Raw genomic sequence first — 22807 nt, forward strand, 5'->3', positions numbered from 1 at the left:
TACGATTACTGTACATGTGATAGAAACATCCGGTGTATTTTTTCGATTGTTTTTTTTTTTTTTTTTTTTGCTGTCTAATAAAAGGATAAAATGTCAGTAATATTTCCATCATAAAAGTGTTTGTAAAGTACCAGATGGTTTCTTAGGGAGAAAAGTTAGAAACGTGTCTAAGAATATTAGTGGCAACGCTTTAAGTTTAGTAGAAAATAGAAATGGATCGTACAAGAAGCATTTGAGTGATAAATTATTTGAGAAAAAGAGGAATGTCAGGAAAGTGAAGAAAACTTTAAAATCATAGTTGCAGTGATAGCTGCAACCTAGCAAAGAACGAAACACGGCCCACATTAATTAAAAAAAAGGCATTAAAGCAACTGGTTAGTGAGAAGCAATTCCCATTTGTAGCAGATTCAAAAATTGCAACTATTATTCCGATTAGTTTTCACAGTGAAATGTTACTTTGGAAACAGATTGGTGGGAATTTCGAAAAACGGGTCTTTCATATAAAAATAAAAATAATAATTTATTTAGACCCTCTTTACATACATGCACTTAGAGGAGCATTAAAATACAATAAAATAAAATGGAAACAATAAACAAGAAAAAACTCACAAAAGAATAAACAAACAACATCTCAGATACTTTCGCAACAAAATTAAGCTAAACAAATAAGTGGAAAGTCGACAATATTTTCTCGACGCTTGTGGAAACTATCAACAAGCTGGTCCATTTTTGAGGAAATATCGAAAATGCCATATCTACTCGAAATGTACCGGTTGCGAATCCAGAGCGGCAATTGCAGAAGATATGTGTAAAAACGGAAGAATTAAGATCTAATTTTCTTCTGCTTAGATATTGTGAAAAAACTCCATAATGGGACCAAGGAAAAGGCATGCAGTGCAAAAGAAGCGCTGCAAAGTCAGCCCAGGGTGATTTTGTGAAACTTAACTTTAACTCGAGCAAGCAGCCATCGGGTGATTTTGTGAAACTTAACTTTAATTCGAGCAAGCATTTTCTAAGCTTTCCTTTCAACGCTGAGATAACGAGTGTTTTAGTATTTTTTAACATTTGATCCAAACGGGAAACCTAAATAATTCAGACAGGACGATTCAGAAATAGTTTATTGGTAAAAATTAACGGTAACGGAAGGTTTGGAACGACCGTCGACGAGAAGCTCAGTTTTAGAGGGCGTGACTTGAAGCCCAACCTCATTAAGATCAGAGCAAACTGTATGAATTGTATTTTGGAGAACCAGGAGATCATCTGATAATAGAAGGACATCGTCTGCGTAACAGAGATGGCTGACATCAATATAGGGCTCAATTAGAAATGGAGGAATGTTTTTAGTAACGGTTCTGATGACATTAATGAAAAGGGCTGGAATAAGCACAGAGCCTTGTATCACACCTTTCCGTACACTAACGGATTTCCTCAGCTTGCTATCTAGCCGTACCCGTATGGACGCATTACCATACTAATTTCATAAGAGATGGCAGAGAAAAGGGTTTATTCCACTTCTCAATAGAGAAAAAATGGAATGTGAAAGGATAATTAATCGAACACTTTTGAAATGTCGATCGTACACGCATACAGGTTCTTTTTCAGCATCCTATAACGGTCCAAAATAGCCAAAAACGTTTCGTGTGCGTTTTGCACACCCAAGCCTTCGCAAAATCCAATTGGTTGCACTTTATTTCTTGGAAGATCAGCTTTTCAAAAAGCTTACAAATTGTGGAGCAAATGGTACTTGGTATGTGCGATTTACAAACCATTGAGTTTTGCCCTTCTTTAAGACACAGGTGACAAATACTGCATAAGAAGTGGGGTAGCATATAGGAGGTGCTCAGTTTGCACCCCATCGTATCCAGGGGCTTTACCAGGTTTCATTAGACGAATTTGGGTCTGGACAGCTGAAGGTGTGACAATGACAAAGTTCCTCTGGTGGTCAAGTTTTGACATGTGGTGGAGGAGAGCATTATTATAGGTAGCTTCAACCAGAGGAGAATCATCGGAGAAAAGAAAAGAAAAGGAAAATGCCTTTCCCACGAAGTGATATCGATAGGGTTAGATTGCAAGGAGGAAATAGATGTCAGAAAGGACTGCTAGTATAAAATAACTTATAAAAGTAACATAAGAAGATATCAATGCCGAAAATAGAAGAATTAGAAATGATGCAAACCCAAAACATGGTGCAGATACAGTTAATATTTCAACGTTGTTGTTAAACCTGAAGGGTTTTTTGCAATTATCTGATCATTTAGACAATTTGGAAAATGTTATAATAAACATATTTGAAAAGGATCCCGATGAAGCATTTCAAAAGAGAATAAAAGGAAGGTTGAAGTAAAAAAAATGATATTAGAATCTTATCTATAATAAATGGAAGAGTATACAATTTATAGATCAGAATTTTAAAAACAAAAATTAAAACGTGTTTCCATGCAAAACCAGAATGTAATGTGCGAGTAACTCATACAAAAGGGAATGAACGAAAACCTGTTAAATATTAATTCATAAAAGACAGGTGACTAAGATTAAGAATATAAAAATGAACAAAAAGGACGTGATATTCATTTATCCTACACACAACTACTTCAAAATCATCCAAGATTATCATTCTCATCTCTTCTCGATAAATTTGAAATCAATAAAAAAGCGGACTTCATTGAATACGCAATTCATTTATCTCCTCTTCAAAAAGTAAAAATAAAACGATGTTTTAAGAATAAAGAAAATTGCCGAATTCGAACGGAAAATATTAAGTTTAAGTTCTATTTATTTTCATAAAATAACAATAACAAGTGTTCAGTGTTCGTGACTGCCGGATCTCAGCGGGAACCAAGTTCCAAGCACACCCCACAGTCACAGCCAGGCCAAAGTCTGAACGAACCGAGGGACTAGCTGGAATCATCACATCCTCCCGGCTATGAACCATATACAAATTTACTTCCCCTACTAGTTTGAGCAGTCCCGAAAAACAGCATGGGAGATCTCCCTGGAAGTATTGATATGCAAACGAAGATAGAGATAAAACATAAATATCTTTAATTTTGAGGAGGTCAAGAGGAGTGTGTGTAGCCGACTGAAGAATTCTTGCCTCTTTCTCATGAAGATTGTGAATAGGAGCAAGTAGCAAGGGAAATGTGGACATCCACACAGACGAACAGTAACATATATAAGGGTAAATCAGAGAGAAGTATAAAAGACGGAGGATAGGGAAAGGAAATAAACGCTTTAATTTTCGGATGATCCCAAGTCCACGTGAAATTTTCACTCTTATTATTTGAACATGCCACTTAAATGATAAATTTTCATCCAAAAGAGCTCCCAGGAATCGCACATATCGATCTGGGGGACGACTTATGGAGCCTCTTGGTGTATGAAGCTCAGTAATTGTGGGGCAGCTCACAGCTTTACGAGAAAAAATAAGAAGGTATGACTTTTTTTCATTTAATTTATGTCAAACTAAAAGAGTATTTTCTCAGTCATTGCTTGAAGCCTTAGAATAAGGGGTGATTCATCCGGAGCTGCAGTACCTAAAGTAGTGTCATCTGCAAATGCTATTAATTCTTCTCCACTATCAGGTGTGAACACCAACGTACTCTGAGAGTAAGATTTGTGACACAATCCACAGCAAACATTGTTAATTGGGGTGTTAAAAAGTCAGTAGAGACTTTTTATTATTGTTGGTAAAGAACCTGCTATATTTTTGCTGTTAAACGAGCAAGGAAAAACAAAGAATAAAGATGACTATATAATTACATCATATCATCAAACGATTCAAAATGGTGGCTTACTTCATTTTCAATATCACTAGCAGCTGCAATAGGTACAGCTGCTCTAACAAGTGGTGCTGCTGAATTGGATACTTACGCTGGAAAGAAAAGTTTTGATGAACTTACTTATTCTTCAGTAAATGCTATAGGTGAAGGTTTAATATTACCGGGGACTTTACTACAGGGTCGAGGTCTAAAATTACCCGGTACATAAAAATTGTTGGATAAGTGGTAGAACCAAGAAAATACAAGTAGAAGTAGTTAATGTACCTAAACAGTGTGGAAGACCCAAAAAAGTTGTTGAAGCTGAGATTTCACAATTCAAAGAATGCTCACTTCCAAGAAACGGGGAACGTCAGAAAAAAAAAAAAAATCAAAAATCACATTATACCGCTGACAAATATTGATATATTGAATGAATTTGGTCATATTTCTTATTTCTTAGATTTTTTATTCTCGAGATAACTGACTAAGTAAAATAAAGAAAAAAGGATGTGGTGTAATCAATCATAACTGCATGGGATTATATGGAGTTTTAATTATCAGGTCAACTCGAGGAGTTATAAACTTAAATTAAACAATACTATTTGTGTCAAGATAAAAATTGCTGAAAAACGTTCTCCAACATATAAATAGCAAGCCAAACCATGGATCCTAATAGAAAAAAAAACAAAACAGAAAAGATATGAAATATTATTTTTCCATGGAAAAGACAATGTCAATAAAAAACGAATAGAAATTAATTTAAAAAACATTTTCTACAAATAAGTTTTTCAAAACATTCATAATCCATTGTGCCCACGTCGCTCTTTACTTAGGCAGCGCCATTTTGCTGCCTATAATTTTTAACTACATGCTTAAAGAACATATTTTCCGTTTCTTCATTCAATTAAAAATCTCAATAAGTTTCATATATTTGATAAAACAACTAAAACTATGTCATTCCTAACAAAGCCGCGCACCAACCATTTCTGTAGAATAATAGGCGAGACAGATTGCAATTAATTTACCGCATGTCGCTTCAAATACAGTTTTGTGACAGTTGCCCTAGCAGCGCGGATAGATCCCTGTGTAATTAATATATAGAAATTTATTAACATCACAAGGATATTTTGTAATGCAATGGAAAGCAGAATCTTGCTTGAAGACTTTCCGTCAGTTGTACTGCGTAGCTGCCATGGTTAACGTGATTTTTTTTACAATTTTATTTATCAATAGAAATGTGGTGTAGTGATTTTAATCTTAACGAAATTATAAAGGTTGACAAAATACGTAACTTCAGGGATGAATATTGTGTCTTCAAAGACAAAAAATTTTGATGACTTTATTCCCACTCTATTGTAAGGTCTTGAATCTAATTGAAATTTACAAGCGAGGATTACAGCTTAAAGGCAACATTGTCAAGAGAAGGTGATATTAATATTTCAGGAGAATATCATAGAAAAAAACTAAATTATTATTTTCTCCATGCACAAAATCAGAACAATACTTGTTTCATTGCGTTTTGTTTCTTATATTGACTCAGACTATGGAGAAATCCTATTTGACGGCTGACTTTTTGAGAAACATGTGTCCTCACAATTTGACTATATTGGCGAAAAGCTATATAAAAAAGCGAAATGGCTGTATTGTCGTTTTGTCATGAACAATGCCAAAATAATGGTTATCTCGAAGTAAATTCTCAATTTTCTTGAACACATTTTTTTAAGGATTAATGTATTTTTGAAGACTAATAGCCTTTTCACCAAATACTCATTTAGCCTGGGATTTCAAGAAAAAGGCAAAACCATAGGTCTAAAATTCTAAAGAAATTTACCAGAAAAGTAAATTTTTCTCTTCTGTTTCATATACATATTCTCTTTAGCCTAAATTTCGTCATGCAACATTAAAATATAAAATAACTTTATTAGCTTCTTCGTCTTGAAGGTTGCTGTCAATATCAACTACAACATTTATACCTGATAAGAGGGCCTATTGCAAATTCCAAGCTCAAAGACTGAAATTGCAGCATAGCCTATACAGTTAAAGAAACAATTTCTGTTTCAAATTGTGCTTAAACAGTGATAAGAAGAAAATAAGAGCGCTAAACACTCTTATTATAGAAGGAGAAAATATTTACCTAATATTATTAGGTACCGTTTACAACAGAAAAGAAAGTGGGTCAAATATGATTTATTTATCTCAATGGTTAGCTATTTCATTAGCTATTTTGGTGCAAATTTTTAATATAGGAGTAACTTCTCTTTTATTAGTAGCTATAAAAAGCTCAGGAAGAGTTTTCTCAATTATAGACGTGTTCTCGATAGTGCCCGTTATATGTTCGCCATTCACAGTGAGCTTGGCATCATTTATATTAATCGGATGGACAATAGCACCTTTACCCTCTTTGTTTTGTATTATACATCCTGTATTAGAGTATTCTATAGTAGGGATATCATTAACGTGTTATCAAGCAGCTACTATTTTGAGATTCCTTTTAGTAATGACACCAAGAATGGCAAACGCCTTATCAAAACGAAAGCAAGCTATTCTTTCACTGCTACTTGGATTTGTATTTGTGTTACCGGTTTTCTTGGGAATTGTAACTGTAACTGATCAAATGTTATATGCTTTTTGTCAGGGACACCCAGAGACTATTCCAAAATATCGAAAACTTCGTATTCCTCAGCTGTTCGTTTTACTCCCTACATTGCTCTGTATTCTGCTAAATGTTGCCATTTTTGGGAACAATAGAGCCAAAGTTTTTGTCAGTCAAATAGCAATTAATAGGCAAAAGAATTTGATTAACGCTGAAGTGAACGCAGCAATGTTGGCTGCTTTCATGTTTGTTCTCTATTCCCGCATTTTTTGGCAAATTCCAGAAGAATTTTTCTTTGGTACTTTTGAAGCGAAAATACTGTTCAGTATGTCCTGTGCACTGGCAAATCTAATAAGCTCCAGTCCATTTATAGTATTCCTTTTTGGCAGTAAAATTGTAAGGAAAGAAGTGCGCAAAATGATACCAAACCAATTTTCTTTTTTTAAATAAATCATTTTTATATTTAGAAATTGGTACACTGAAAGATATATAAGGATGCATCGCTCAGCCACACATGATGCCTAACACTGTGCAAATTAATACAATCTTTTTTACATTGAACCCGGACAACGTTATGAATGGAACGAAAAGCCACAAAATGATAATAAATCATGGCTAACATGGGATTTTGGGGATTTTTGACAGTAGGCATTTTTGTACTTAGCAAATTAACATATTTGTATACTGCATTCTTTTTAGTATTTTTTTTCTCCCTTGTTATTTCCTCACAATGACAACTTACGGAAGAAAATATGCTGTAGTTAATTTTTAAAGTTGCAAATTTATTATTTTTAGTTTATATTACTGCAAAGTGGAAATACAATTTGTCTCATATTAAATAAAAAAAACAAGTTTTTTTTTACTGCAAGTAAGGAGCCAAATTTAAACTTAAAACAAAAAGAAATTATTACTTATATGAAAGAGGTTGTCCGGTCCTCAACGCCTTGCTCTTTACGCTAAAGTTTGACTCTGCCCCAACTCTACTTTTTAAAACAATAAAAAAAACTTTAGTGTAAAGAGCAGGGCGTTGCAGGGAGGACATCCCCTTTCATATACGGAGTAATTTCTATTCGTTTTAAGTTTTAATGTCGCTCCTTACTTTCAGTTAAAGAAAATTGTTTTTTTTTTTTTTTTTTTAATGTAATGTCTGAACGTTTTTGAATTAATACATGTTTTGATTTTGGCTCAGCGCACATTAATAGGTAAAACGAATTTTGCATATTGTTTTTTTTTTGCTAAATGGCTTTCTCTTAGTTTTGATCGGATGATTTCGTTAAGAAAAAGGGTGGGGGAGGAGGCCTAGTTGCCCTCCAATTTTTAGCTACTTAAAATGCAACTTGATTTTTTATTTTTTGTAAGAACGTTTTTGTTAGTAATAAACATACTTACCTTATGAATTAACTTACGTAACGAACTTCTATATTTGTGTATTCTTATTACGTATATGAAGGGATTTGCCCCCTCGTCAATACCTCGCTCTTTACTCTAAAGCTTGAATTTTATCCCGAATCTTTAAGAATGACCCCTGAATCACAAAGGACGTAGAATAAATAGTTGAAATTACTAAACATACTTTAGCGTAAAGATCAAGGTATTGTGGAGGAGTAAAACCCCTTGCAAACGTAATATTTCATGCTCTTTTTAAGTTTTAATGCTACTCATTACTTCCAGGTGAATTTTTTTATTTATTTAGTTTTTCATAATTTTTTTTTAATAATGCTAGAAAATCCTACACCCCTTCATGGAAATTCTCTTCCCTCATGATAAATTCCTTCATGGAAAGATCCTCCCACGTAGCCCCCTCCCCCAACCAACTCCCACCCCAACGTGAAAAGTCCCCCTGAAAACGTCTGTACACTTCATAATAACCATTACTATATGTAAACAATGGTCAAAGTTTGTAGCTTGCAGCCCCTCCCCCGGGGACTGTGGGGGATGAAGTCGTCCCAAAGACATAGTTATTAGGTTTTCGAATAGGCTGAACAGATTGGCTATCTCAAAAATGTGCGTGGGAGGAAACAATGTGTGTGGGAAGCCCTCCAATTCTTTGGTCATTTAAAAAGGGCACTAGAACTTTTAATTTCCGTTAGAATGAGCCCTCTCGCAACATTCTAGGACAGCTGGGTCGATACGATCACCCCTGGAAAAAAAATAAATAAAAATAAACACGCACCCGTGATCTGGCTTCTGGCTATTTCGTAATTCTCCCAAAAGTTTGTTTTCCACCACTGCAGAATGAATCTCCAAATTTTGTTTCGTCTTCGAATTTCTTTTTCGCGTACACTTCTTGTCTCCCTTTTTGTTTTATTTCTTTTGCCGTAGCAATAAATAAATCTTCGTCAAATGGGAATCGAATTCTCACATCCGGTTTTTCATATTGTACTAATATTCGTATGTGGTTTGAAGTTTATTATTTTACAAAAAAAAAATTCCGAGAGATGATTTCCGCGTGTCTTATTCTCAATATTTTGTGACCAAGCCACTTCCGCATCTCCCACCGTTAAAGAAGTCGTTTTTAAGGATAGGTTTCCGATGTCCCCAAAGTCTCCTCCTACTAGAACATCTACTGCAATAATAGGTGCTAAGCCTACTTTTATCGCTTTTCTTTGCAATTTCTATTCTCACCCAAGTAGACGGACATGGGTGCTTATCTCCATAATATTAATTTTATGGTCAGTTTCCGTTCTATTATTTAGGTCAGTTCGCACATAAGTTGATTGCCATTTCAACTAATTACCCGTTCAATTTTTCGTACATTTTATGCGACTGTGCAGACGCATAATTTTTATGGCACTTGATATTTACCAAGTGACACAGCGATTGCAATTTCTGTCGGCCTGTCGGTCTCGGTTTTGCTAGTTCGGGCCCTTCCAGGTAAGCTAAGACGATCAAAGTTGGCAGGCGTATCAGGGACCAGACCAGATTAAATTAGAAATAGTCTCTTCCCCAATTCGACCATCTAAGGGGGAGGGAGTGGAGGGACGGTTAATTCGGAAAAATCAGAAAAGATAAGGTATTTTGAACGGGTGATCGTATCTTAAGGCCGTGATTAAGTGAACTGATGGAACTCGAAAATCCCATGTTAAATTGCAAATTTTTATTTAAAAATTACTCAAGTATTCATTGGCGAAAGATGTCGCTTTTCATATCAGGCCATAGCTTCTTGAAGATGCTACAAAATATTTGAAAGGATTTTGCTCTATTTCCTCTAATTGCTTAGAAATCTTAGAAAATGTCTAGGTCTTTTTCACAAGTGTACTCGATAAAGGATATTGCTTTTAGAACAAAATCGGTACTATCATGACCAGAAGACAATAACCTGTAAGATGATTGGAACCATTTTTCGATTTATTTTCCTGTTTTCTAACAGTCCCCTAGAATATTTTCAGCTACCTGAAATTTTTACAAGTCGGTTGCCAGAAAGAATCTTTTCAGATCGCCGATAATACCCCCCAGAGACCAAAATGACAAGCTGGTATAATCAGCTGCTTGTTAATAGAGTGTGAAATTTTCATAAATTATTTCAATGCAATGAAGAAACCTAGAAATGAGAAATAGTCTGGAGCCTTCAGGAAAGTTGTGCACACAAAGCCGAAATCATGGGGGAAATTAAATCAAAGCGAGGTATACATCTTAAAAGTGTTACCACACATAGACAGCGCCATTGTAAAAAGTATTTGGAGCTTGGTAGATGTAAATATCCAAAATACCTAATAACGCGGTACGGTGAAGAACTAGACAAGTCAAGAGATTTAGGTCAAGCGACAAACCTTGAGGCGGAGCAGAACCCCGTAGCTTCCTCCCCGTTGCCCTACCGGGTCGTGACTGGTGGTAGAAACTTGGATTGCGACGAATTGAAGGATTGCCGGCTAGAGACTTAAGTTTGGAAGCACAGGTGAGGAGGAAACAACCCGTAAAAATCATAGAACCTTAACGAAATTTACACCACCAGATTCAGCGTATCAGAGAATCCTACTGTAGTTTCAAGCTCCTATCTACAATTAAACAAAAAAAAGTTTTTTTAAGTGAAAGTAAGGAGCGACATTAAAACTTAAAACGATCAGAAATTACTCCGTATATGAAAGGGGCTTTTTCTCCACAACGTCCCGCTCTTTACGCTAAGGTTTTTTACTGTTTTAAAATGTAGAGTTAAGAGAAAGAGTCAAACTTTAGCGTAAAGAGCGGGGCGTTGAGGAGGAAAAGCCCCTTTCATATACGGAGTAATTTCTGTTCGTTTTAAGTTTTAATGTTGCTCCTTACTTTCATTTAAAAAACTCGTTTTTTTTTGTTTAATTTCTGGACGTCTTTGAATTAATGCATGGTTTGATCTTGGCTCTCCACATATAAATAATTAAAACGAAATTTGCATATTAATTTTTTGGGGCTAAATGGCTTTTTCACAGTTTTAATCGGAAGATTTTGAAAAAAAGGAGCGAGGGAGGAGACCTAATTGCCCTCCTATTTTTTGATTACTTAAAAAGGCAACTATAACTTTTTACGAACGTTTTCATAAGTAAAAAATATACGTAACTTACGAATTAAATTACGTAGCGAACTTCAATATTCGTATGTTTTTATTGCGTATATGAGGGGGCTCACCCATCGTCGATACCTCGCTCTTGATATTAAAGCTTAAATTTTGTCCCAATTCCTTAAGAATGACCCCTGAATCACAAAGGCCGTAGAATAAATAGTTGAAATTACTAAAAATGCTTTAGCGTAAAGAGCGAGGTATTACGAGGAGGTAGACCCCTCAGATGCGTAATAATTTCTGTTCGTTTTAAGTTTTAATGCTGCTTCTTACTTTCAGTAGAAAAAACTTTTCATGTTTATTTTTTCATCGTTTTTTTTAAACAATGCTAGAAAATCCTGCGCCCCTCCATTGAAAGTCTCTTCCCCCATGAGAAGTTCGTCCATGGAAAAATCCTCCCCGGTAACCCTCCCCCTCAAATATCCCCCCCAAACCAAAAAAATCCCCCTGAAAACGTCTGTACACTTCTTAGTATCCATTACTATATGTACACACAGGTCAAAGATTGTAACTTGCAGCCCCTCCCACGGGGACTGCGGGGGAATAAGTCGTCCCCAAAGACATAGTTATTGGGTTTTTCGACTGTGGTGAATAAAATGGCTATCTCAGAATTTGGATCCGGTGAATTTGGGGGAAAATGGCCGTGGGAGGGGGCCTAGGTGCCCTCCAATTTTTTGGTCACTTAAACAGGGTATTAGAAATTATCATTTCCGTTAGAATGAGCCCTTTTGCGACATTATGGGACCACTGAGTCGATACGATCACCCCTGGGAAAAAACAAATAAACACGCATCCGTGATTTGTCTTCTGGCCAAAAATGCGAAATTCCACATTTTTATAGATTGGGGCTTGAAACTTCCACAACAAGGTTCTCTGATACGCTGAATCTGATGTGTGATTTTTGTTAAGATCGTATGACTTTTAGGGGGTGTTTCCCCCTATTTTCTAAAATGAGGCAAATTTTTTCAGGCTCGTAACTTTTGATGGGTAAGACTAATCTTGATGAAACTTATATATTTAAAATCAGCATTAAAATGCCATTCTTTTTATATAACTATTGGTATCAAAATTCCATTTTTTTTTTAGAGTTTTGGTTACTATTGAGCCTGGTCGCTCCTTACTACAGCTCGTTACCACGAACTGTTTAAAAATGTGGAATTTTGTGTTTTTTTTTTGTCAGAAGGCAGATCACGGATGCGTGTTTATTTGTTTGTTTTTTGTTGTTGTTTTTTTCAGGGGTGATCGTATCGACCCAGTGGTCCTAGAATATTGCGAGAGGGTTCGTTCTAACGGAAATGAAAAGTTCTAGTGCCCTTTTTAATTGACCAAAAAAATCGGAGGGCACCTAGGCCCCCGTCGCACGCTAATTATTTTCCCAAAGTCACCGGATCAAAATTCTGAGATAGCCATTTTATTCAGCGTAGTTGAAAATCCTTACAACTATGCCTTTTGGGATGACCTACTCCCCCACAGTCCCCGTGGGAGGGGCTACAAGTTACTAACACTGACCAGTGCTTACATATAGTAATGGTTATTGGAAGTGTACAGACGTTTTCTGGGGCATTTTCATTTCGTTGGGGGCAGGGATTGAGAAAAGGGGGATATGTCGGGGGAACTTTTCATGGATGAATTTGTCATGGGGGAAGAAAATTTCCATGAAGGGAGCGCAGGATTTTCTAGCATTATTTAAAAAAACAGTGAAAAAATAAATATGACAAAGTTTTTCAACTGAAAGGAACAGAATATTCCTGTTATTATTTTCCTGTAAATATTAATTCCCGTAAATATTCCAGAATAATTTCTGTTAAAAGGAACACAAATTATTACGCATATGAGGGGCTCTCTTCCTCCTAATACCTCGCTCTTTACGCTAAAGTATTTTTAGAAATTTCAACTATTTATTCTACGGCTTTTGTTATTCAGGGGTCATTCTTAAGAAACTGGGACAAAATTTAAGCTTTAGCGTGAAGAGTGAGGTACTGACGAGGGGGTGAACCCCCTCATATATGTAATAAAAATATGAGAATATAGAAGTTTCTTTCCGTAAGCTAATTTTTAAGTTGCGTATATCTTTAACTAATAAAATTTATTTTTACTAATAATTTTACTAATAAAAACATTCATAAAAAAATAAAAGTTCTAGTTGCCTTTTTAAGTAACCAAAAAATGGAGGGCAACTAGACCTCCATCCGCGCTTCTTTTTTTTTCCTTAAAATCATTCGATCAAAACTATGAGAAAACCATTTAGCCAAAAAAAAATAAACACGCAAATTTCGTTCTAATTATTCATCTGCGGAGAGCATAAATCAAAACATGCATTGATTCGACACGTTCAGAAATTAAATTAAATAAAAACAAGTGTTTTTTAACTTAAAGTAAGGAGTGACATTAAAACATAAAACGAACAGAAATTACTTCAAAATGAAAGGGGCTGCTTCCTCATCAGTGCCCCGCTCTTCACGCTAAAGTCCGACTCTTTCTCTTAACTCTATTTTTAAAACGGTAAAAAACTTTAGCGTAAAGAGCGGGGCGTTCACGAGGAAGCAGTCCCATTCATATACGAAGTAATTTCTGTTCGTTTTAAGTTTTAATGTCACTCCTTACTTTCAGTTATTTTTTTTATTCAATTCAATTCGTAAGAAAACTTTGGTTTTCTGAGAACCCTCGAAGAAAGCTTTCAACTAAGTTTGGTGTTTAGTTTCGAATTAATCAACTGAGGTATTTTAACTAGACCACCGTTGCCTGTGCAACGGGAAGTGTTGCAGCAACTGTGCCCTGTTCCTTAGGGCACAGTTGCGGAGCTACACGTGCAACTGTGCCCTACGGGACACAGTTGCTATTTCCGGGAAATCTAAAAGAGATACGGAAATAACGTCTTATAGTTTTCTGCTTAACTTTTGATGGTCTAAACTAGGAAAATATAAAACAAACCAAACTCACCAAAAAATTTAAATTGCCCCGAGGGCATGACAAAACTTCCAAATAGAAAAACCCAAAGAACGAATTTTATTTCGGAGAAACTATTGTAAGCTCCAGTTGTTAGGAGATCGAGACAAAATTCTAGCTGGTCCAGAACAGAAGTTACCTCTAGAACGTCGAAACTTCGGAAATTATTTCTTAGAGAACGAAGCAACTTGGTATATAGAACACTTCACTTCTTCTTGCATACTTTTCATAGCACTACTCGATAAAAATATAAGAAACATCAAAATCGAAAATTTGAGAAAATTCCAAAAAAAATAGGAACGAGATGGACTTTTCCGGAATTATTTCCGGGAAATCTGTAAGAGCTACGGAATTTTGTGCTCCGGTTCTCGAAGAGACAAATAAAAGTTCTACATGAGTTCAGCATAACTGTATTTCTAACAAGTTTATTTCCGAAGCTAGGGTCGTCTTAACTTGACGTCAAACATCGAACGCACAGTTTCTAAGAAAAAAACCGTTTTATTTTTTTTTATGGAAAAGTGTTAGAAATTTTAGGAACTTCTCTAGCACTTTTTAACTCTTACCACTTCGGAGCTACAGGTCGCTGATCACGGTGAAAAAAAAAAAAAAAAAAACTACGAAAGCAGTAGTGTTGCTCCGCAACACAATTAGCCTATTCCTAGGAAAAAAAAGTGGAAAAAACAATAAGTTTTCAAATGCACTCTGTGCATGCCGTCCCAGTTTTATATACATGGGCATTTTGTATTTGAGAATGATAGTGCTCTTTTGCTCGTTTTCTCGTCTTTCTTGGTCGGTAACCAAGCTTTGCAAGACCCAGCCAAATATATTACTATAGCATCTCACCAAAGGAAGCTGTCTATCAAAACCTCTCACAAGACTTGATAATTGGTACTATTTGAAGTTTTGACATTTGACGGTCTCTAGAGAATTAAAAGACAGAAGACTAACCTAACTTCAATTTTGAAGCTCGATGTTTTCAAGTTCACTTAATCACGGCCTTAATGAAATTTGGTTTTTAGACAGATCTCGTGCTTCAGAGCTCTTATTTTAAATCCCTACCGTATCCAGTGACATTCGGGGAGTTGGAGGGGAAGATCGGAAATCTTTGAAAACACTTAAGAGTGGAGAGATCGGGATGAAACTTGGTGGGAAGAATAAGCACAAGTCCTAGATAGGTGATTGATATAACTGGGCGGGATCCGCTCTCTTTGGGAGAGCTGTGGGGGGGGGATTTTCAGTGCTTTGGCGAGTTCAGTGCTTCTGAACGTGCTAGGACGATGAAAATTGGTAGGCGTGTTAGAAACCTGCACAAATTGACTTGATAACAGTTGTTTCCCCGATTCAACCATCTGGAGGGGGAGGGATGGAAAATCATGAAAATCGGGGTATCTTTATCTTACGAATGGGTGATCGAATCTTAATAAAACTTGATATATACAGAGATCTTATGTCTAAGATGCCCTATTTTCAATTCAAATCCGATCTGGAACCATAGGGAGGTGGAGGGGGGAAGCAGAAATCTTGGAAACCGGAAATCTTAAAAACCGCTTAGAGTGGAGAGATTGGGATGAAACTTGATGAGAAGAATAAGCACAAGTTCTAGATACGTGATTGACATAACTGGACCAGATCCGCTCTCTTTGGGGGAGTTGGGGTGGGGGATTTCCGATGCTTTGACGAGTACGGGGCTTCTGGACGTCCTAAGACGATAAAAATTTGTAGGTGTGTCAGGGACCTGCACAAATTGACTTGATAACATTCGTTTCTCCGATTCAACCATCTGGAGGGCTGGGGGGAGAGGAAAAATAAAAAAATATAGGAATTTTTAACTTACGAATGGGCGATTGGATCTTAATGAAATTTGATATTTAGAAGGACCTCTTGTCTCAGAGCTCTTATTTTAAATCCGTATCCGGTGATATTGGGGGGAGTTGGAGTGGAAAACAGGAAATCTTGGAAAACGCTTAAAGTGGAGAGATCGGGATGAAACCTGGTGGGAAGAATAAGCACAAGTCCTAGAAAAGTGATTGACATAACCTGACTGATTCTGCTCACTTTGGGGGAGTTGGGGGGTGTTAATTCGGGAAAATTAGAAAAATTTAGGTATTTTTAACTTACGAACGGGTGACCGGGTCTTAATAAAATTTCATATTTAGAAGGAATCCATGTCTCAGAGCTCGTATTTTCAATCCCGACCAGTCTGGTGACATAGGGGGGAGCTGGAGGGGGAAACTGGAAATCTTGGAAAACACTTAGAGTGGATAGATAGGGATGGAAATTGGTGGGAAGAATAAGCACATGTCGTAGACCGCTCTCTTTGGGGGAGTTAGGGGGGTCCAGTGCTTTGGCGAGTTCGGTGCTTCTGGACGACTTGATAACAGTCGTTTTCCTCGATTTGACCATCTCATTGGAAAAAATGAGGTATTTTTAACTTACAAATGGGTGTTCGGATAATAATTAATTTTGATATTTAGAGGAACCCCGTGTCTCAGAGCTTTTCTTTTAAATCCCGATCGGCATTAAGCCTCTGATTTTCCTTTTAAATCAATCTATCGATTCCTAGAATTTTGCTAGAGCTCATTCTATATGAGCTCTTGGTTCTTCCAACCTCGTCACAAGTGCCACATGAGCTCTTAGCTCTTATTTCATTATTATGGACCATGATCCAGGCTGTCGTCTTATTCGGTTTTTGCTCATCTTTACTGCGGCAGTTTCTTTCAAAATATCCTGTAGTACCACAGTTATAGCAATTTAATTGTCATTGCTTGTGCTTAAATGTGTTTTTTTTGCTCTGTGTTATAGTGCCTATTTCTATCAGACTCTTTATATTGAAATATCTCTCTGTCCGCAACTTCCTCTCTTATTTCGGTCCATAGGCACTTGGGGCGTGGCTCAGTGTGATGTGGGCCAATCTAATGCATCAAGCCCTCAATTAATTTTCCCTACGCATATATTAAGAATCAATGGCCCAAGATCCAGCCAGCCCGTGTGATGACTGATATAGAATTGTAGTCCAGTCAACTTATTTTTCTCTTGCCAAATAGCTGCCTTGACGAAGAGAGTTTAGCTTGCAATTTAAAGTTATATTATAGGCAAATCTAAGCAAATGCAATTAAGAAAAGGAAAACAAGTTATTTATCTGAAAAGAGAAAAAAGAGGGACAGGGAGACCCATTAGTTAGGTTTAACCTTAGGATTAAGGAGAAGCTTAGCGTCGGAGATTCTATCATGATAAGCGGTAATGGTAATACGTCGTAGTGATTTTGTATCGAAGGCAGCAAGGCGATACTGATCGTCTTTTTTAAAGTCCAAGATTCACAGGCATAAATGGCGATAGGGGTGATAAGCAAGTTGAATAGCCTTATATTAAATGTTGTTGATGAGTCGTTACTCCTCCAGATGGGAATCAGACTTTTAAAGTTGGAGTTCACAAGTGCCAGTCGGCTCATGGTATCTTTGAAGTGGTTATTGTCAGAGGTGACTGAGTTAGCAAGGTAAGTCAATTCTTTGGCCCACCCTGTATTTTCTACTTCAAGCAGGAGGCTGGAATTTACCTGAGAATCAGGTTCACGCGATCGGCAAACACATACCGTTTTTGAGGTCTTAATAGTCATCTCAAAGAGGCTGGTGGTCGCGCAGAAGATGTCATTCAGGGATTAGAGATCACGAAGAACTCAGAAATTAGGTTTACATCGTAGGTATAAGCAGCTTTGTCTATTATTACTCCTCCTACGAGGGCACCAAAACGGGCTATTTTTAACTGAAGGAACTGCAGTTAAAAGAGAGTGAAGAGCTTACGGTGATAGCAAGGAGCTTTGTAGAACACCGGTCGTATTTCAAAGCTTTCGGTAAGGCCTTCTCCACGGCTTCTGAACCTCGTGTACATGTCCCTTATCACGGAAACTAAATTAAGTGGGGTTCCAAAGTGAAGAGAAATGTACCATAGACCCTCTTTCCAGACAAGGTCAAAGGCCTGTCTGAGACCTATAAACAGGTGGTAGATGCTGCGGTCTCGTTCAAGATATGTTTCTATGATTTGCCGGGCAGCGAAAATCTGATCGACCGTCTACCTATTCGGTTTAAAACCCGCTTGGTATTCTGAGATGACTATTGAAAATGTTGCTCGGATGCGCCCTAGCATGACTCTTGTCAATATTTTTGAGTGTTATACAGAAGGGTGGAAAAATTCAAAATATACTTCAGTGATTAGGTTCAGTGAGCAGAAAACTAAGATGAAGGAAGGTTTCTTTCTTTTGTACTTTTTTATACGTGGGATTAAAGTTTTCTTTGGAAATCGTATTGTAATAAGGACAAGACAAGTATATGGTTTTAAAAGCATTTTTGAAGTTGTCAATAGGTAGTAGCAGATTCAGAATGGGGGTGGGGTTTCATATTCCCTTGAACTCGGTAGTTTGTTTTTGTGCAGCTTTTCTTACATTTATAAGATTCTGTCTAACCAAATAAATAACCAGAATAAAAAAACAGAATTATGGCCTTTTTTCCAGAAATCCTGAATCCACCACAGAGTAAAAAAAAAACAAAAAAACATTTCAACAATAAACTGTGTTGTGAGGAAATTACGATATTTATTTCTGAAGTGTAGAGTTGATAGTAATTTGATGATCCTTGACTGTGCGTAAATATACTGAGATTTTTCCTAGTTTATCTGTGTTATATATGATTTCCAGAAATTTTTAAATATAGTTTTGTATTGTGTTGTGAAATAAAAAATTTCCAATCATTTTTTTATAGGAACTCAGAAAAACGTGCATCTTTTCCAAAAATTAATTATAGACTTTTTAGATATGACCCTTTTCAATTGACTAGTTTATTTATTTTTTTGAAATAAAAAAAACAAAGATATTTGACTTCAAAATCTTAGGGATTATGACATATAATCTAACAAACTGCAACTCAAAGCTAGATTGGGTAATCGTAGCCACCTGTAATCCACTAGTCAGATAAAAAGAATACAAATTGAGGCTAAGAAATCACGGTTTAGTAGCCGTCCAAATCGTATAATACATTTAGGTCCGAAACACACCAGGCATCTTTTTTTTCCAAACGTTTGTTTTAACAAGCGATTCTTAGAGGTGTATAGGGCAGTACTGCGACGGATATATTGGGGCGGTAAAAAAACGTCGATGGCAGCAATGCAGAAGTCTTTTGTCACTACAATAAACGAACGGCAAAATAAACGATCGTTTATTTCTACACCTACGCCAAATGGTGGCTTAAGAACTAAACAAAGGCAGACAGACTTGGATTTTTTTGAACTACTGATGAGAGACTGTGTTAACAGATGGTATATCATAAAAGAAAAATGAAAATCATACATGAATTTTTGTTCCTAGGAAGGGATAGGGCAATATTGTAAAAAATAGTGTTTCCAAAAAGCTTTAATGCTGCTCCTTACTTCCAGTTGAAAAAACTGTTTTTATTTATTTTCTCTTTTTTTTTTTTTTTAAATAATGTTAGAAAATACTGCGCCCCCTTTATGGAAATTCTCTTCCCTCATAATAAATTCCTCCATGGAAAGATACTCCCACGTAACCCCCTCCCCCGACCCATCCCCACCCCAACGCAAAAAAAGTCCACCTGAAAAACGTCTGTTCAGTTCCCAGTAACCATTACTATATGTAAACAATGGTCGAAGTTTGTAACTTGCAACACCTCCCCCGGGGACTTTGGGGGATTAAGTCGTCTCCAAGGACATAGTTACTAAGTTTTTCGACTATTCTGAACAAAATAGCTATCTTAAAATTTTAATAGATGGCCCAGATTTTAAAAGAATTTTGAGATAGGCCTTTGTGGGAGGGGGCCTAGGTGCCCTCCGATTTTTTGGCCACTTAAAAAAAGCACTAGAATTAGTCCTCCATTGACGTTCTAGGACCACTGGTTCAATACGAACACCCCTGGGAAAAAACAACAAACAAACAAACAAATAAACACGCATCCGTGATCTGTCTTCTGGCAAAAAAAAATACAAAATTCCACATTTTTGTAGATAGGAGCTTGAAACTTCTACAGAAGGATTCTCTGATATGCTGAATCTGATGGTGTGATTTTCGTTAAGATTCTATTATTTTTAGGAGGTATTTCCCCCTGTTTTCTAAAATAATGCAAATTTTCTCAGGCTCGTAAATTTTGATGGACAAGAATAAACTTGATGAAACTTATATATTTAAAATCAGCATTAAAATGCGATTCTTTGTTTAACTATTGGTATCAAAATTCTGTTTTCTAGAGTGTCGGTTACTATTGAGCCGGGTCACCCCTTACTACAGTTCGTAACCATGAACTGTTTGACTATAAGATAGATCTATTAGAGTAACGACCTATTTAAGATCTATTTATGATCTTAGATTAATTATCTGTTTACTACTGGATCAATGATCCTCTAATGTCGGGACGGTAGAATGTTTACCACAGAGTGTGCCCACACTAGAGTAGCACCGACAAAATAAAGCTCGTTAAAAAGCACCAAGTGTGTCTCGGGCCATATATAGTTTTCAGAATCCTAATATTCTAATTTTATGCAGGTTTGAGGTTTCGATCAGATTTTGGGCAAAATTAGACACTCGATAATTGATAAAACTGGGCTGCAAGAGCAAAACTTTGACTTTGTCCACGTTTTTTCTTTTCTTTTTTATTCTGTGCCGCCAGTTTCAATTTATTACAAAAAAAAGTGGTAGGAGAATAACCTCTCCCGCCCATACAAAAAGTGTTGACTTCCAGGCTACAATGAAGAATATGACATTAAATTTGGAAACCTGCGTAACATTCTACTAAGGAAATGGTTTTGCATGGAAAAAATTCCTGCCTGGAAATGGGGAAAAGAGTGGTTCCCTCTTGTTTTAAAGGTAGAGTATACAGTGTATGTGAACTAAAGCGGAGTTTTTTTTTTTAGTCTAAAGTCAAAATTTATTCCATCAAGCTTTCGCTTCTTCAAAGCATGTTTCTGTTCTTGAATAGAAAGCATGGTTTTATGCCAAGAAGGCATAAAACCATGCATCCGTTTAAAATCGAAGTTTGACTAAAATTTAAAAGGACTTAAGACATACGGGCCCCATCACCAATATTTTTGTGTGTGTAATGTATAAAAAAAATTATCAAAAGGAATATTTTCCAATGGGTCTAAAAGTTGCCGTCTATTGTTACAAGCTATTTTGTTGATGATTTCAGCTGAATGTGATATTTAATTTTCTGTACCTGTGACAAAGGCAGGGGAATAACACTTCCCTTTAAAAATTTAATAATTCTTTAATTTCTAGGAAAATTGGAGCTTATCTTTTGCTCTTGTCTCATTAATGATATTAAATAGTTGATCCACATCCAGAAAAACAAATTTTGAACTAAAAGATCGATAATTTTTTTTTAGGCAAAACAATAATCCTCGAACAGCCCATATAGCATGTTGTATCTTTTTTTTGGTACCAGATTTGTCCATCATGTACATCATATTGAAAATTTGTTGTGGCAAACATTAGAAAAAGAAATTCAAACAATTACACCGATCAAAAACCTCCTGAGTCCTGATTAAGTGCCTACACGATCTAAGTTCTGATTCTGTGCAAAAAAAAAAAAAATTGAAGAGGAAAAAAATATCATCACATCCCTTTGTCCAACCCTCACCTAATCAGCTTTTCAATGGAAAGGTAGGCATGTCGCACCTTGCTTGAATCAGTCATACAGCAAGTTCTGTTCTGTATTTTACGGAAAAGCTAGTTTTAACAGGAAATATCCGTTTCTAAATGTCAAGCATTATGATAAAGAGTTAAAATCAAGCGTATAAAAAACATTTTTACGGAGGCAACTACCTCCCTTATATCTACGAAAATCCTATTTTTGCACAGAGTAGACACACGTAGCGGTCTGTAAAATGCATAAAAGATTTTAATAGGGCGACAAATACACCAGTCTTCATTATTAATGCAAACGGTTAAACAGACAAATAAACTAATATCTTAAAGGAAAACAAGTAAAATTTACTTCAAATATCTTCTGGATGGTTTTGATTGGCAAAATCCAAAAGGAGATCCAATTCTTCAGGAGGAATTCTAACTCTGATGTCTTTGTCATTCATTATCTTGTAGAAAAAGCCAAACTTCTCGGGTATCAGGTCTGTTGTACATAAAATCAGCTCCTTAAAAAAAGTATTTATCTAGTAAATAGTGATGAAGACCACACTGCCTTTCAATAACAAATAAACACACTTAGAAACAATAGGAAAATTTTTCTTAAGACAGTGGAATACAATTCAGTGAATATTTCGGCCCTAAGTCCAAGGGCCGTCCTCAGCATAATACAAGCAAAAATATAAGAAAGAAACTTACATTAAAATATGAACTTTAAAACTAAAAATGTTTTTAAAGCTCTTAAAACAGCCCTAGCATCATTACTTCAACGGAGTTCCAGGTTGAATTCCGTTGAGGTATGACGCTAGGGCTGTTTTATGGCTGTTTACGCTAGTTATGACGGCTGTTTTAAAAGTTTATTAAAAACATTTTTAGTTTTAAAGTTCGTATTTTAATTTAATTTTCTTTTTTATATTTTTGCATGTGTTGTGCTGAGGACGGCCCTTGGACATAAGGCCGAAATATTCACTGAGTTGAATTCCACTGTCTTGAGAAAAATTTCCTCTTTGTTTACTCATCAAGTATTCAGAAACATTGCAAACAAAGCGAATAGAAACTTATTAAGGCTTTAAAAAATTCGTCTGCAGTTAGTGTTGCGTTTCGGTCACACTCATAAGAAAAACTGACAAGACGTATCTAACAGGGAAATACTTAAAATATTTTCCGAGGAAAATTGAGCAAAGAATAGTATAATTTTTGGCATCAAATTCCCTTAGGATAAAAAAAAAACAACAATTCAATTAATTTCCTGAAAACCAAATAATCTACCTGTCTAGTTATGCGAACAGAAATATCTCTTCAGAATATATCCTGCGGGATATCGTCTTCCAGTGCCAGTTCTA

General features: G+C 36.1%; 1 protein-coding gene across 2 annotated transcripts in view; it reads right to left on the reverse strand.

Annotated features, from left to right (window-relative positions):
• Nucleotides 1-3738: 3738 nt before the first annotated feature.
• The window catches only part of LOC136030184 (nuclear exosome regulator NRDE2-like), a 76904-nt gene continuing 57835 nt past the window's right edge, over nucleotides 3739-22807 (reverse strand). Inside the window, exons 11-12 of one of the 2 annotated variants that reach the window (XM_065708927.1) lie at nucleotides 21820-21973; nucleotides 3739-3871 (exon numbers count right to left, since the gene is read on the reverse strand). In XM_065708927.1, the coding sequence (XP_065564999.1) occupies nucleotides 21821-21973 (153 nt within the window). In that variant the 3' untranslated portion in view covers nucleotides 3739-3871; nucleotide 21820. Of the gene's footprint in view, nucleotides 3872-21705; nucleotides 21974-22807 lie in introns of those variants that run through there. The other variant, XM_065708928.1, reaches the window with a different exon arrangement.

Source organism: Artemia franciscana, chromosome 8 (genome assembly GCF_032884065.1).
Source record: "Artemia franciscana chromosome 8, ASM3288406v1, whole genome shotgun sequence".
Classification (NCBI taxonomy): Eukaryota; Metazoa; Arthropoda; class Branchiopoda; order Anostraca; family Artemiidae; genus Artemia; species Artemia franciscana.